This window comes from Sarcophilus harrisii, chromosome 3, assembly GCF_902635505.1.
Source record: "Sarcophilus harrisii chromosome 3, mSarHar1.11, whole genome shotgun sequence".
Lineage (NCBI taxonomy): Eukaryota > Metazoa > Chordata > Mammalia > Dasyuromorphia > Dasyuridae > Sarcophilus > Sarcophilus harrisii.
In genome coordinates, this window is record NC_045428.1 from 392,179,328 (window position 1) to 392,197,164 (window position 17,837).

The 17,837-nt window shown below is 32.1% G+C and overlaps 1 protein-coding gene across 3 annotated transcripts in view; it reads left to right on the forward strand.

Annotated features, from left to right (window-relative positions):
• The window catches only part of CWC22 (CWC22 spliceosome associated protein homolog), a 52,781-nt gene that overhangs the window by 28,342 nt on the left and 6,602 nt on the right, over nucleotides 1-17,837 (forward strand). For all 3 annotated transcript variants that reach the window (XM_003764015.4, XM_023499317.2, XM_023499316.2), the window contains exons 10-15: nucleotides 2,261-2,368; nucleotides 3,128-3,209; nucleotides 10,073-10,133; nucleotides 14,632-14,709; nucleotides 15,399-15,551; nucleotides 17,208-17,335. In XM_003764015.4, the coding sequence (XP_003764063.1) occupies nucleotides 2,261-2,368; nucleotides 3,128-3,209; nucleotides 10,073-10,133; nucleotides 14,632-14,709; nucleotides 15,399-15,551; nucleotides 17,208-17,335 (610 nt within the window). The remainder of the gene's footprint in view (nucleotides 1-2,260; nucleotides 2,369-3,127; nucleotides 3,210-10,072; nucleotides 10,134-14,631; nucleotides 14,710-15,398; nucleotides 15,552-17,207; nucleotides 17,336-17,837) is intronic.

Here is a 17,837-nt window from a genome sequence, read left to right on the forward strand (position 1 = left end):
TTCTTCTTATCTATCTGATTGTCTCTCTCTTCCTTAGCCCTTCTGCTCTAGCATGTCCTACTTTCTGATCATATTTCATTTATTTGTCAATAAACATTTGTTCATGCTCTCTTCCCCATTCCTTTAAAATTCCTTTTATAGCACCAAACATCTGTATTTCACAATTCAGCAATTATATATTATCTTGAATTGTTCCTAATTGTCTTGTCTCTTAGTATTGTCTTTATACCTAGATTGAAAACTACTTGAAGTGGAACTTTTATAGCATCAAGTATAATGCATTGTAGATGTATTATAAATGTCTACTGATTAATGGAAAAACCAAAACATTTGTTTCTTTTATTCAAATTGGATATTTTGATTTGAGGAATCAAAGTTAAAGAAATTTTTAATTGTAATTACAAGTACATTTCCTTAGGTTATTAACACAGTTGGAAATTCTAGCTGAGCTAATTCTTTTTTTCTTGTAGCATTTGTTCCTGGAAAAATTAGGAGTCCCATCTTTATTCCTCCTATCCCTTCCACCAACTCTTCCCCCCGCCATTCTCCTTTCCTCTCATATGTCCTGAATAATATATTTCAAATCCATTCCACTCCGTAATTTCCCTTTCCTATCCTCCAGGATATTGTCAGTGTGCTAATAACTAGAAATACAATTTCTTACTTTTAAAAATTAAAGATTAAACATTTCTCCAAGTTAAGCAAAATTCACTTTAGGTCAAGAGAAACTGATGGAGAGTTTCTTTGACTTTCATTCTTTAAAAAATACTGGGGCACATTTTCATGTAATATATAGGAAAATAAAATGGAGAGAGAAATGTAATAATGGACAGTGTTAGTTACAGGACCGCCTAATGAGTTGTATTTACTTGACTTTGTGTCTGGCAGCATTTTAGAAACAAGGTGTCTTCTTTACAGACTAATTTCTGATCTCATCACTCAAACAACGTTGCTTTCTCCAAAGTTATTAATCATCTTTTAATTGCCATATTTAATGACCTTTCCTCAGTTCTTATCCTTCTTGACTTTTCTGCAGCCTTTGACACTCTTTGATCACTTTCTTTTCATGGATACTTTGTTCTCTTTAAGTTTTCATGACACTGCTCTCTCCTGCTTTTCTTCTTTGACTCATCTCTGACTTTTACTAAATATCTGCATTCAGGTCATTCCTGCTAACCATGAGTATCCCACAGGACTCCATCCTGAATCCTTTTCTTTTCTTACCTCTATACTGTTTCATTGTTGATCTCATTACTTTGCAGAGATTCAGTTATCATGTGGATGCTAATGATTCTCAAATTTATATAATGAGCCCTAACCTCCCTGTTGACCATTAAGTATAGATTCATCAATAGACTGTGCTTTGGTCCAAATTCCAGGTTTAATAAGTTCAGAGGCCCTTATATCTAGAAGGTTGCTATATAAGAGAAGCTAAGGTAAGGTTGGTTTCCAGATGATTTGAAGGCATAGTAGCTCATAAATCACATTGACTAGGATGCAGAAGTGTTTACCTGTGCTATTAAAATTAGTGATTTAAAGGATGAAAAACTCATTGATCTTATGGACAATATCATCAAACAAATGATGTTAGAAGCCCAAAGTACCTTAGGTTTTAAAAAAGGTTTTTTTTTTACTGTAAAACTAATAGAACAAATAGTACTTTTTCAAAATAAAATTTCTGCAACTGTTTGTTTTGTATCTGACTACTCTTTGTATGGATTAATTATTGGTTTTGTTGTTCACCATTTTAAAAAATGGCCATGTATAGCATGCAATAGATAATAAAAGAATGATGAATTAGGGTTTTTGGGGAGAGGAAGGTGAGTTTGTTTTTTATCTTTTCTGTTTTCTGTTTTATTATTTTTAATTTATTTTCTTCTTTACACTTCAACCCATAGTTGATAACTTTTCTTAAGATAAAATAAATGTCTTTGTTGACTCTCAGAGTATGCCAGTTTCCAGTCTAAAATCTTCCACATTGTTTTGAAAAGCTAGCAGTTAATTCTTCTCTTTATTCTTTGTCTAGTCTTTGTATCTTAACTACCAAGGATTTTTGGAGGAATGATAATAGATATGTTTGTTTGTTTGTTTGTTTTCCTTAGGAGAGCACTTTGAGTTAGCTCATATATATTTAAAGGGTTGGTTGGTGATCTCTTTCTACCCTAAAGTACAGAATGAACCAGTTTTCAAAATGTGACATAGGCAACATTTGACCTTTGAATTTTTGCTGTGATTTTATTATCTACTTTGTTTTTTCTAGAAATTCTTGATGAAGGTGACAGTGATTCAAATACAGATCAAGATGCTAGAGATAGTGAAGAAGATGAGGAGGAAGAAGAAGAAGAAGAGGGGGATGAAGATGAAGAAGGTAAACATTTTTCCAAATTATTTCAATGCTATTTAAGAAAAATATAATGATACTTATGTAATTAACTCTAACAATAAGTCTGGTAATTTTTTTATAAAGACAGATTGATATTTCTACTTTTACTTGCTATTTCATTTTAGAATTTTAAAACAAATATGAGCAAAGGTTTCAGAAATTAGAGGGACTACATTTGCATACTAACATTAACATTTGTGCTTAAGATTTTATATTGTTCCTGTGATGAGTCCTCATAAGGTTAATAAATAGCTCACACATAAGTGATTGAATTCTTCTCAAGTATTTAGGTGCCATTTACCACTTTTGAAATGTTATTTTATCAGACAGCAACGTGGAAGAAGTCCTTTCTAAAAAGAAATAGTTTGTGTGTGTGTGAAACGGGGAATTTTCTTAGTTTGGTTCAAAAACTTTTTGAAGCAATTTTGCCTACTAAAAGACAGCTCACTTTATTTTTTTTTTCATTAAAAAAAAAAGTCACATTTAGATTGCTCTCATGAGTTTATTTCTAAAAGATCTTGCAAATATAGTTGATTCCTCTCCTAGAGCCTGCCGCAGAACATGCTAGATTGTTCCCTCATGGCTCAATAAAATTATTGACTACAGATTCTAGAACTGAAACAAAGAAAATAGTTTTGAAAAATCTGTCTGATTTGATGTTTTTAAAGCATAATATAAAAAGGCTTATTTGCATTTGTTTCATACTTTGTGTGATGTTTTCTGAATTTAGCTTTTTTCTTCCAGGACAAAAAGTGACTATCCATGACAAAACAGAAATCAATCTAGTGTCATTTCGTCGTACAATTTATCTTGCAATTCAGTCAAGGTAAGCTCATGTCTGTATATATTGAAAGCACTTGTATAACCTTTGGTTTCTTTGGTAATCTTAGATGCTATTAAGTCATTTTATTCTCTTGCAGTCAAATATAATTTTGAACAAAATCTTGAGAACTGCTACTCATTTCACCCATACTCTTGTGATTTAGTGTAAATTTAAGTGTATTTTTACATGTTTGGATTCCAAGTTATGGTTCTTAAGAAAAGAATTGTTCTCGGGTAACTTTTTAATGATGTGTGTTGTAGTACAGATGGAAGAGATCTGTCTACATGGAAAAATATAAATAATATTAGAAAAAAGTCCCCAGACAAATTTTAAAGACCCTCCAAAGTGAGGTTAAGTAAAGACAATAACTACATTTTGAAAACAAAGCACTTCCTTTTAAACTAAAAGTCGTTGAGCTTAATTATGAAGAGAAATCCATGAAAATGTTAAACAATTAATACAGCTGTTGTTTTAAATAGGAAGAAACCTATCGAGATGGTGAATACAGTGTTTACATTTTATACTAGAGGCAGAATGTTTTCACAGATTTGTTTTGTTACTAGGTTTTATATATTTCCACTTAATATGATGTAATATCTATGATTCATAAGTAGGAGTCATCTTGTTTTCAGTCTGTCTGAAAATTTTCTTGGCTTTTAAATTAATCTTAAAATGCAAGAATGTTAAAGAGCAGGATATTGGTTGGAAATTTTTTTGGTTTGTACTTAGCACTTTATTCATCTCTCTTCTAAGATGAAAAATACCTCTTAATAATAAAATAAAGTATAAAATAAAATAAATACTTCTTTTCAAACTGAATTATCATAGAAAATTAGACTTCTCTAATGAATAAATAAGTCTCCAATATAATAGATTGATATTCCATTTTGGTCTTTTCTTTTAATCAAAAACCAATTTCTACTAACTTTTGTTAATCCCTGTAACTATTATAAATGTTCTTTCCTTTTTTTTTTTTTTCCATTGAGAATATCCACATTTTCTTAATAACCTGAATAATATAAATTATTACCTCTTAGTACTTCAAAAAGTACAAAATTCAGTTTATTTTTGCTACCCTTGCAAATTACAGTTCCTCCCACACTTTAATAAACAATCTCCGTAATTGCCATGCACACCTTCATTCCCTCAAAAATTCATCACTTTATTGATCGACCGTCTAATGATAAACCTTCTAACTTTTACCAAATTAGTCTTTGAATGAAAAATATCATTCATTGCTAGATCACTGCTTTCCTTTCCTTGGGTCGGATATTCCAGAGGTAATAGTTTGATATTTTTTCTTCTAGAACTTGGAAGACATAGAATTCTAATATGTAGTGAAAATGAAAGATTATCAGCATTATGGTGGAGCTAATATGGAATATAATAACTACAAATATAATTTCCCCTTTTCCATCTTCCTAATTTCAAGTCATCAGGTGTCAAAAACTTCTATGTGGGCACCATTTTGGAGATCTCTGCTCTAAATCACAGTCTTTCAACCTATGCCAACTGGCACACAAGACACCCTGCCACTTTATACTTGTGCTATTCCCATCTTTTAATGATTATTCTTTTACTCTTTAGTTGCCTGACACTCTTATAAGATGGTCCAGGTCATTTGGCAGGTGCTACCTCACCTGCATCACAGACCTTTTGTGTTTTCATCTGTTAATCTTCTACTTGAATTCAATTATATAGGACCCATCATTGTCAGCAATAAACCTTTTACCATCTCCCCTAAAATCTTGATCCTTTGAATATCATTAGTTTTTCTCGTCCTGTGTCTTTGTTGCCAACTTCTCCAGTGCTTATAAGCAAGCTCAGGCTTCACATATCTATTTAAAAATAAACAAATTTTTAACTTTGACCTTCTTTCTTTCCTCCATACCTTCCCCTCAATATTCTATCACTCTCCCCCATAAATTTATCAACTTTTACTGCCTGAATCCTAAAAAGAGTAGATTATAAACTATACATGCTACCTCTATTTCCTTTCAATCTACTCTTTATTTAGCTTACTATCTTGTATCCATCATGATGACTCCACTGAAATGTCTCTCTAAGACTTTTTTTTTTTTTTTGCTAAGTTGAATGTCTTTGTTTTCCCCATACCGTTCCTTTACTTTCCTAAAATCTATGATTATGTCAGATTATCTATTCTCACTACTCAAAATGTCATCTTTTTTTATTTCTACCTGTTGAATATTTTTCTAAGAATCAACTTAAATCCTCTGTGGGATAGTGACCCTTACTTAAATTAAAATTAAAATCAAAGACTCTCAAGGTAAAAAGCAAAAAGGATTTATTACCACCTCGTGAGAAAGGACCCCTCTCAAGCAATGTTGGTATTGGAGTGCAAACCATAAACTGCAAAATATAGGATTATATAGATTTTAATGTGGAAGGCCCTCCCCTTCCTTGGCCCTTCCTCCCATTCTGATTGTGGAAGTCTACCTAATAGAGAAAGAATACTAGCTGAAATCACATTCTTTATCCTATTAGGAACTTAGAGCTAATGAAAAGGTTAGAGCGGGTAGAATTGGAGAGAAATATATATATTTCTAATTGATATAATTGAACATCTGCAGCTTTTGACTATAGCACAACTTGTTTTTGCAAAGTTTCAGATTATAATTAGGGGTATAGGTAGAGACTACATTTTTATAAGAAGTCCTCATTCAGTTTATCCCATTCAATCCCTCTTCTAGTTTATTAACCTTTGAACATCTCCCACACCCTTCTTGATACATTTCTTCAACCATCTTGTCCTCAGTCTCCAATCTCTTTGAGCCTGGCTTGCTAAAAAATTCAATGCCTTAATTATTTTGATCACAGTCTGGAATTTAATAAGCATTTCAGCATATAATCGGGGTTCTATACCCCCAACTCCCATCTGGGGGGACCATCTATTACCCCAACCATCTGTGTCCCCAGTATTTGGAGTAGGTAACCCTTCAAAATAAAGATGTCTATCACAAAAGTCAGCAACAATAGAAATGCTAAAAGAAACACTCAGACATAAGCATCTAGCAACAGATACATGATTAGACCAAATACTCACTTACCTACTTATTTAGATATAATGACCACATATTTTCATATTGAAAACTGCAAAATCTTATATACTTGAATTGTACTTACTGATCTCTTCCTCTGATTATAGAAAGTTTCTATAAGAAGAAAGAGTAGGAATATAATTAAGTACATAAATGACAGGATAAAGCATCCATAACTCAGTTTGACTTTAGATAATTGTCACAGTTTTCAATCAATCATGCAGTAATAATTTTACCTTATAGCCAGACTCAGGGATAATCAGGCAGGTTCTTATTCAAAGGAATACCATTGGGAAACTGAGTCAGATGTCTCCCACCTGTAACAAGTCAGGATCACATTCCTCTGAGTAGCTTATGACTTATTTTTTTCAGATAGTGGGTTGCTGACTTGATTCATCAGACAATCATGATTGAATTCAGAACCCCAAATAATAACAGCTACAGTCCTAAGAGATTTAATCTCAAATGACAAGTCTCATTAATCAAAGCTTAAGGTGAATTTAGCTCTCAAGGATCACATATCCTAAGTAAGTATTTACTAATCTTACATTGATAACTGTAAGAGATTCATCCTAGACAGTTCACAGCCTATCTTCATATCTATGTAAATGCAATATTACACAAGTCTTTTTATTTTAAGATGCTCAATAATCAGTCTGTAGCAAAACATGTTCAGTTATTAACCATATAAAAAGGGACAAAGACAGAGACCACTGTTCTCAGAATCCCCCTAAACAATGGGAACAGCTTTAAGATGACTCATTACAACCAATTAAAACTCACCTACCTAAGAATAGTTAGATAACATACCTAAGAGATTTCACTTAACATAACAGACTTACAGATTCTAAATAAACTCTTTTCTTTTTGGAATCTATAAACCCAAAGAAGTTCTTTTCCCAGGGCTGACAAGATGATTTCAAGAAACAGAGCAAGCTTTCAAATTAGGTAGAATCAACAGGGATCCCAGAAAAGGAACTAAGCTTGATTTTCTTGTCTGTTCATCCAACTATCCTTAGGGTTTTTCTGTGGGATGTGTCTATAAATCTAGTTTATAAATTTTTTGGAATGTAGAGACTCTTTTCTTTTATCTATTTATTCCTAACTTCTAGTGTTGGTAGTTTAATTGAACTTAGTTACTTCCTTAGGCAGTTAGAATTTGAAAGGCATTGTTTAAAGTGATTGGGACAGATCTGTGATGTTGCTTTGGGGCATAACAATAAAGCTAGTGTTTTTATTGTACAAAATTAAATGTTGCCTCTATGTGAAATTACATTTCTTAAAATGTAATAAATTTTTTAAAGCAAGTTCCCACATTGCCATAACCTAAATGTGTGCTTCATTTGCCCTTATGGGACCATCATTTCTTTGTAAGGAAGTGGGTAGCTTGTGGGAAATTTTAAACAGATCAAACCCAATTTTATTAGGTTACCTTTTGACAAACTTCTCCAAAGTATTTGAGTTAATCTCTTTCCATTTCTTATCTTTAATATTGGCCTATTAAGACCCATCCCATCACTATCTTATTCTTCCAGTTTTATGAGGGCTACTTGAATAATTTCAGCTCACCAAGTTTTTCCTCCCTAGAGAATTGATTTGTCCTTTTAAAATGGCTTAAGTTTTTGTTTTTGATACAATTCTGCTTGATTTGACCTTTATTCAAATCTTGAAGGATTTCATATGATTTCAGTCCTCCATTTTCTTTGGACTTATATTAATAGGTAGGACAGCTATTTCTCCATTGATTTTTCCTTTTTTTTGAGTATATGTATGCAACCAAACCAATTTTGACCAATGCTTGCTATAGCATATGTATTCCTTTCTCTTTATCCATTCCTCCACCACTAAAAATTTATTCTCAGATTGAATGCATCTACTTCTTTCCAATATGAATGCATCTACTTCTTTCCAATACAGTATCTGAGATATTAAGACTTAAACATAAAATGTGTTTTTATATGTAAATTTGCATTGTTAAAAATGGTTAACTTCCATAATTTTGAACCAAAAGTAAAATTTTATTGGAGTTACTGAAAAATTAGAACTTATGCCTAACAAGTAATCTATATGAGCTTTTAATTTTTTTTAAGTAAAAATACTTAATAGAACAATGAGTATAACTTCAGAATGACCTCTTATATGGGAAAATGACTATATACTTTATAAATAAAATTATGAACAAGAAAAGCAAGCCTCTTGCAGCTGGCTTTTTCAATGATGTTTCACTTACTAGACACGAAGGAAAATAATAAAATTTAACAAGGAAAACAGGATATTCGTTACTTTCTCCATCAACTATTTGACTTGTTTTTTTCAGAATTTAGGTTTTTATTCCTATTAACAAAAGCTCAGCTTTTAAAAAAATTAAGGGGGAAAATGCTTACATTGTTTCCATTTACTTTAATATTTTATTTCTGTACTTTTGTGAAAGTGATCTCTTAAAAATTGACTTTCTCATTGCAAACTATATTTGTGTACATCATAGCTATAAAAGTTAAAGGTTTATTTGTGCAGGTGGTTTTTCCTCATTATGCTTATTTTGATCCATTGCTTCATAAAATTCATCCCTAGTGATAAGTTGTCTTGTGTTCATAAATAGTAATTGGTAATTGAGGGTGAGAGATGAAAACATAGGTGAGTCTCACAGAATTTCTATTGAATATTTCATATTCTGAGTTTTAAATTTAAGCAGAATGAGAATTAATATGGAAACATGCCTCTTGTAAAACCATATCAGTGTCGACATTATTCTTTAGTGAAGTTCAGATTTTCTAGTATTAATGAGGTGTGAAGAAAGAGCGGTAAACCTAGAACGACAAGACCTGGATTCAAATCCTGGCTTGGCTACATGATCCTTGTGTGACCCTTGAACAAATTATAAGACCTCTCTGGGCTTGTAAAATGAGAGGGTTGTGCCAGGAAACCTGTGAGCTTGAGAACAAGGACTGTTTTTGGCCCTTTTTTGTTTTCCTAATGCTTAGCACAGTGCCTTGCACATGTGCTTAATAATAATAAGTGCTTAATAAATCTTTGTTGACTTCACTTGAATATTTCACTGAATTAAATATTTATATGATATATTTCTATCTTGTTTTCTTTCTGTTTCTGCTTTGTGCTTCCACTATTTCTTTTTTATTATTATTATTTTTATTTAAGTGAATACTTTTAAACTCTCTTGTTATTTAGGTTCATCTAGATTTGAATATGGCTGGCTATATGAAAAAAGGGCTTACTGGAGAAATCTGGGTCATAAAATATTATATTTTGAAGCCTAGGAGTCAAATATCCTAAAATCCATACATTTAAACAAATATTTTAGACTGAATTACAGGATTATTTAATTAGAAAATTTGAGAAATCCTTCAGAGCATAAAACATGCACTGATATAATTATTCTTCTAATATTTATTTCAGTATTATTTTACATTTTCAAAATTATTTTTCCCCCACTAGGGAAGATTACACTGTCATTTATTTTACTGAATTTGTAACTTAAGACAACGAGTGGATTAAATAACTATAAGAACCACAACAAATTAAGTGATTTTTCCTTAAAGTTACAGTTAAAATACAAAGACCTTGCATTGAAAAGTATGAGATAATATTACTGTCTTTGCTATGATAGTTATGCATCTGATATATCATTTATTTTCCTTCACATATCAGACCACTGAAAAATATAATCACAAAAAAATATAATCAAAATAGGATTAACAATAAAAGGAAACTCTGTGTCTTCAATTGTGCTGTTGTTTAAATGAATTCAACAAGTTGCAAATTTAAAATTTGCCAATTTTTTGTCTCCAGTTTAGATTTTGAAGAATGTGCTCATAAGTTGCTGAAAATGGAGTTCCCTGACAGCCAAACAGTAAGAAAATTTATCATTTTCTACAAGGAAAATTATAATGTGATGTTTAGCTAAGTTAGGTTTTCTGAACTGAAAATATTAGATAGTAAGGGCTAAAGAGATTGAGCATAAACGTATGCTTTAACAATTTAAATCACAGATCCTTCTTTTGATGTTTAACGCTGTCCATCCTAAAAATTAATCTATTCATGAGTAAAGAGGGAAAGCACAAAATTTGGAATTTGCATATATAAATGCTTTTGGAAGATTTGATATTAATTTAATTATTCTTTAAATATTTTGATGAACTTGATTTCTGTGCTGAATTTTTTATACAATGAAAAATTCTTTTGTAATGCAAATAGCAAAGATCACAGGATCTTGCTGTTATATCACATTGGAACTGTAGAACAGAAAAGTAAGTCTACACTGCTTTGCCTCCATTTCCAGGTGCATATGCCAAAAAAATTTCTAATTATCAAAATAACAAATAGTTGCTAGTCTTGCAGGGAAATTGAGTGGGAAAGTGACTAGTATGCTTCTTGTTGTTTGATATTTCTTTTTAGTCTTCTCAACTTGATTGTAATTTCTTAGAAGATTGAGAACATATTTTCTTTTTTTGTTGTTATTTTATATGTTATTGATTGCAGTTAGCATGGTTCTTTGCATTACAGAATTAAATAAATGTTCATTAAATTATCCAGATCAGGAATTTAGGGACCAACTTCCTCTTTTGGACCTAGCTCAATAAGTTAACAAAGACCAACTATCTTTTTTTCTCCCCTATATTATGATAGTTTTCCCAAGGTTCTCAAAGATAGTAGTCAAATTGGTCGTAAGTTTTGACTGAACATTTAATGATTTGGAGTTTGGATCAAATAATAGGATTACAGAAGTAGCAGTATAACAGGATTTGGGGGGGGGGGGGGGGGGGAGGAGACATGTCCCGGGCTTCTTCAGGTCCCATCTACAGAATCACCACCTATAAGAATGCCTTCCTTAACATCCCTGCTTTGCCTCTCAGATTACTCCCAATTTTTGTATCTCTTTGTATGTAATGGTTTGCCTATTGTTTCCCCATTAGACTGAGCTTTTTGACATCAGACTGTCATTTGCTAAGAGATAAAAAAAACTGATGAAAAGAAGAATGCTTTAGGAAGCAGAACTGGCCAAGTGGGAAAAGAGATTTCTCTGAAATCAAAAGTAAATATTGAGCACCACTTTGGTAGATCCATTCTTTTATTAGCATGGGTAGTCTTTTCTCTACTGCAGATTGCAAATAGAACCATTGAATGGTTCTTTTTGTTGTTCCTACTTTACTATGTCAGATCATGTAAGGCTTCACAGAGTCACAGAATTTCAGAGTTGGGAGAAATTTTAGTGGCCACCCTTGCCTGAAAAGAAGAATCCCTACCAAAACACACCCATTAATTGATCTTTGAGCCTTTGCTTCTCATGTTTCCATGAATTCCTCAAAGTTATCAGTTCTTACAGTATATAGCCCATCCATTTGTCTGCCATTTCCCAATACTTGGGCCTCTTCTTTGTTTCTAGTTTTTTGCTAATAAAAAAAAAAAAAGAAGAAGAAAAACTTCAGTATCACTGAGGTTTGGGCACATATAAGACTTTTCTTCCTGTCTTTGAATTCCTTCACTTCTCTCTTTAGTTCCCAGTTTATCACCATACCCTGTCCCCCCCCCCCCAAAAAAAAAAAAAAAAAAGCTGCCAAATCTGTACATGTAATCCTTTTTAATGTAATTGCTGAGTCAAAAAGTTTAGTCTTTTGGGCATGGTTCTAAATTGCTTTCCAGAATGACTGGAACAATTCAGAGTTATACTAACAATGTAGTGATGTGCTTGTTTTCCCTCATTCCTTCCCAAATTTGTCATTTAACTTTTTGTTACCTTTGTCAATCTAATGTGATATAAGATAGAACCTCAGACTTGCTTTAATTTGCATTTCTGTTATTGGTTTAGGGATTTTTTTTCTTTTGGCTATTGATACTTTGATCATAGAAGAAAAAGTAGATAATTAATGAGTGTGACATAAGAGAGTGATCATAGTATCAAAGGCTTCAGAGAAGTCAAAAGGATGAAAACTGAGAAAACCCCATTAGTTTTTTGGCAGTTGAGAAATCATTGATACTTTTGGAGAGAACAGTTTGACTTGTACCCACTCATCATGAATAATGATCTAGCCAAGAGGACATTGACCAGCGTTGAAGAGAGGGCAGTAAGAGTCAGGACAGAAGAAAGGCCATTGTATTTAATGAATCAATCTTTAACTTAGTTTATTGCTGGGTTATCCAATTTTAAATATTTTCTGAATTATAAATAACATTCTCCTTAGTCTTAATTAAAGATGTAGTCCTTTTATAATGAATCTGTAGGTGTGCTTTTTATCCCTTAAAGTAATAAATTGATTATAAATTAATCTTGATCTTTTGAATTATTTTAAATGTACAGGAAACCTTGACTTATTATTGAAAAAAATTGAGACCATCTATCCCAAGCACTGACTGTTTCCCATGTTTATATTATATATTATTGCTACCTCGTTCCTCATTATTCTTTACTCTGTCTTGGAGGAAAAGATGAGTCTTTATCTTTGTAAACTCCAGTTGCTATTTTTGTGCCTGTCTTTCATGTGCTTGCCCTTTCAGTTACCCCTCTTTTTTCCTAATATTCAATTTTTTAACAGCTGTTTCCTACTACTTAAAGATATGTTTAGATCTCTGCCACCCTAACTTAGGAAGTACAGCTGACACCTAGAAAAGATATTTTTAACTATATATATGTATGTATGTATGTATGTGTGTGTGTATATATATATATATATATCCTGGATTTCTGACATTCTGGTGAAACCTAATAACCCTTTCTCAAAATAATATTTAAATGAATAAAATGAAATACACAGGGTTACTGAGAAACAAACTATATTGAAATACAATTACCAAAAAAACAAAACAAAACAAAAAAAAAAAACCCTGTCCTAGAAGAAGCTATTTCTAGAAACATCCATCTTCTCATCTCCCAATTACTTCTCCAGTCCTACTCTTTCTAACTTCATCAACTAAAGCTATCTGCTAGGTTGGAATTGTCAATTCAGATGGCATTTTCTCTTTGTTCTTCTGTGAACCACTCCTGCTGGGCATTCTCCTCCCTGGAAGATAATGCTGTCTCCTGACTGCTCTCCTCTGTTATTTACTATTTCTCAGTGTCTTGGGCTGGATCATTTCCATGTTCCACCCTCTCTAGATGGTATGTCCCAGGGGCTGTCCAGTGTCCTCTTCTTCTTTCTTTAAACCTGCTGCCTTGGCAGTTTCATCAGCTCCAATGGGTTTAACTATCATCTCTTTGATAACTCTTAGCTTTATACATCTAGCTTCACCTCCTCAGACTCCAGATCAACATCATCAGCTGCCTATCTTAAACTTAATTCTATACAGGAAAGATTTTTTTTTTTCACACCAAACTATAATTTGGTTCCATGCTGCTTTACTCATTTGTATGTTGTGCTATCATATTGTATATTACTCTCCTTCATGTACTTTTTATTCCAACTAAATTTACCTTTTTGCTCTTCTCTAAATGTAAAATTCTGCCTCCTCCAGATTGCTCCCAGCCTCTATGCTAGGATGCACTCCTCTCATACTTTCTCATGGAATTCATGACTTTCTTTAGATGTCACTTCATACAAAGGAAAACCCATTCTGATTCCCTCTCTACCATTACCTAGTATCATACCCCTAGAAATTACTTTGTTTATATTTTGTATTTCATTTTCTTTCTGAAGGTTGTTTCTCTGGACCTATTTTCTCTTCTATCATCTATCACCATAATCCCTTCTCACTCCAATAGAATGTAAACTTGAGGAAAAGGATTTTTAGTTTTTGCCTTTGTGTTTCTGGGGCCTAGCCTAATGCCTGATAGTTTTTTGTTGAAGGAATTCCTACCCCAAAAAAATGTGGAAATTCTTCCCTTCATTTGTCATATGATTTAGATTTTAGATTTCCTTCAAGTGGGACAAAATGATTTGCATTTAAGTAGCTATAATTAATTAACTAATCTAATTGAGAGATAAAATAGTGCAATACATAACAGTGCTGGCCCTGGAGAAAAGGTCCTGGGTTTAAGGTTCCAGGACTTTGGACAAATTCATCACTTAGTGCCCCAGGCAACTTTTTAAGAAAACTAAATTGTAGCACATCTGCAGATCTGCTATAGTAGGAGTTTCCTCACATGTCTTAAGTCTGAAGGGACAAACCCTTCCTGCCCAAAAAAGTCAGTCTAATTACTATGATTGACACTGAAAAATAGCAACAAGGCAAGATTTTTTTAAACTATAGACTTATTCTGAGGTGCTTGATATTTTCATTTTGCTCTCATGCAACAAAGCTTTGTTACAGTGTTGAAAGTTAAGTAAGTATCTGATGTTTTGACATGTTTATATGCTGAGTGGATACAAACTTTTTTTGAGAGTAATAAATGCATTACTTTTTTTTCCCCTGAATAGAAAGAACTTTGCAACATGATACTTGACTGCTGTGCCCAACAGAGGACATATGAAAAATTTTTTGGCTTGTTGGCCGGGGTGAGTTCCACAATTCAGTCATTGAGTCATAACAGAGGATACAGCTAGTTTGTTGATTTTTATCATGAATATTATGAACTAACTTTTAGCATTTTGTTGAAGGAAAACAGAGAGAAGCTTAAAATTAGTGTAATTTTACTATCTCTTGTAAGATTTTCCTAAACCCACTCTTAGCTTTCCTTTGTATCACTAATCCAAACAGTGTTGTTTGGAATCCTGACACTGTGACATAGTGGACAATCTTTCCAAGACTTCTGGAAATTTCTGCCTCTTTCTGGCAGTTTTCCCATCCTTATATAATTAAGTATAGGTTTGATTTTGTTTTCCTCTAGTTCCTCATGTAAGGCAGCTTAGTCAGTGCTCCAGAGAATATTAATGCTAAAACCTGTACTCATTCATTTTCTAGGCTCAACTTCTTTTGCAGCATTGCTTCTCTACAAATACCTGTTTCTATAATCTTTTACAAATACAACTTTATTTTATCATATAAGTAAGCTCTGAATCAGTAAGGGCTATACATTTTTAAATTTCCTTTGTAAAATAACTTACTGCACTATAGTGAGATATCTGTCAAATATTGCATAACATATGTGCATGCATTATTTGATGTAGAAAATGTACGTTTTAATTTATTAATTAGGTTGCAGGAGTTGTGCTGAGAACTTATTTTACTTATTTTTTTTATTCAGCGTTTCTGCATGTTGAAAAAAGAATACATGGAATCCTTTGAGGGTATTTTCAAGGAACAATATGATACCATACATCGCTTGGAAACAAACAAATTGCGAAATGTTGCTAAGATGTTTGCTCATCTCTTATATACTGATTCACTTCCATGGAGTGTAAGTAATACCTTACATTGCAGCTTTCTCCAAAATTCTTTATTATTCTTAAATAATTTTTTTAAAAATCTAGCCATAAAATTACTTTCGAGAAAATAAACTTTCAAATGAAATGTGTGCCTTACTACTATTGATGATTCTACTATAAACATGTTTTTCACAATAAAAGTTCTAAAAAATTGAGTTGTTAACATAGGTATATGAGAAATACAATCTAGCATTATTCCACGAAGTTTTCTTTGACAGCTACTATGTTTCTAACAATAGTACTAAAAGATATCTTTAGAATACTATCTCCTCTCCATTGTACTGATCACAAAAGTTTAAAAATGTTCTCCAAAAATCTCTAAATGTCAACAGATTGTAATCTATAAACTTATAAAAAAATCTTCTTGAAAACCTTGCCATTTTTAGACTTTACAACCTATGGGCCTCTTAACTGCAAAACTTAATTGATTTCCTGTGTAAAGTTGGCTATCCCTGGCATATTGAATACCTAACTCCAGCAGAGTCGTAACAGCCTTATATTTCTCAGTGAAGATCACCTTCACTGAGAAGAAAACAAGAAAAAGAAGTGTCATCTTTTAGAGTGATAGAACGAGATGAACGAGTTACTTGGCCTCTCCTTTTTTCTACAACTATCATGGCTGGTTTCAGTATAATAAAAAGTAGGAAGAGATATAGGGTTCTGTCTTGAGTTGGACCTCCTTTTTTTCCCCATAGAAGCAATGTTATAAATAATAAATATTCTCAAATATAGGGAGTTAAATAGATTTTTGGGAGTTGAGCTTGGGATCATAACACCTACTTATGACTTAGTTTCTATAAGATAATATTTCAAATTAATATTTTGAGTATAAACTACTCATTTATTAGAAACTGCTTTTATTTTGCTTTACTTTCTTATAAAGCTTTATTCCTTCATGGAATAATGGAGATTCCCAGTTGATATTCTGAATACCTACTATTTAAATATTTGCCATATGTTTCTCAAGAATTCTGTATAATGTATTAGTTCTGTATTACATACACATATGTACATATATTTACTATTTTTTTTTTTAAAGCTCCAAAGTTTTTAGAAGCTAATAATCCTTGCTCTTAATCATTATATAATAATAATTTTCTAAAAGCTAGTGTCCTGGTATAAAAGCAAGTTAAAAATTAAGGAATGTTAAAACTGGCAGTGGCTTTTGAAGTCATTGACCTGACCCTTTCATTTGACAGAAAACTGAAGCCTAAAGATGTGAAGCCCCTTGTGCTTTTGGCCTCACATCATTTCAGTAAGCAGATCTAACTTAGATGTTGAGTCCCCTTCCATGTTACTTCCAATTGTTTTCTTCAAGGAAAAAAGTGAGCCTATCATAGGGATCTCCTTTGTGTTTTGAAAACTAATACAGAGAAATATTCTTTTAAACTTAGCTAAGTGGTCATGTATATAAAAGTCAGAGTTCTAGTCAAATACTTTCTGATATAAGGTAAATATGTGCTGTAATTTTTAATATTACTTGTAAGTATAGATCATAGAAGCCCAGAAATGAAAGCAATCTCTAAACTATCTTGTCAAATTTAATCTGATGTTTTCTTTGTTTCCATCTTCTGAAAACTAAAATAAAATTATCTGCCTTTTTCTCCCCCCCCCCCCCCCATTTCCAGGTTCTTGAATGTATAACATTGAGTGAAGAAACTACTACTTCGTCCAGCAGAATTTTTGTCAAAATATTTTTTCAAGAACTTTGTGAATACATGGGACTTCCTAAACTTAATGCAAGACTAAAGGATGAGTAAGTGGATGATTTATTATTTATTCTTTATCTTTGTCAGTGTTGGAATCCTGCCTTTTCCCCCACCCACAATAAAGCCCAATTGCAAAAACATGAATAACAAATTCACTTTGAAATTCTAAAAGCTGATTTAGAATAGATAATATCAGGGATTGGAATCAAAGTCAGCATACTTGGAAGAAAGAACACTAAATTCATGCTGCATACATGGATTCACTCTATTTCTTTAAGCTTAATGTTTTAAATATTATTTACATTTCAGTCTCACTATTTTTGCTTTTCTTTCTCTTACATATGTGGTTTCTATGTACACATATATAGAATTTAATATTCCCATCATCCAAAAAAAATTACTTTATATTGGGATTTCCTTGTATTATAAATAAATATAAATAAATGATTCACTAATTAAGCCTTTGAAATCTGAATAACATTTTAATTGTAACAAGTTTGAACTATGATTTTTTTGCAAATGATAATTAAGGTAATGTCATTTCTCTAT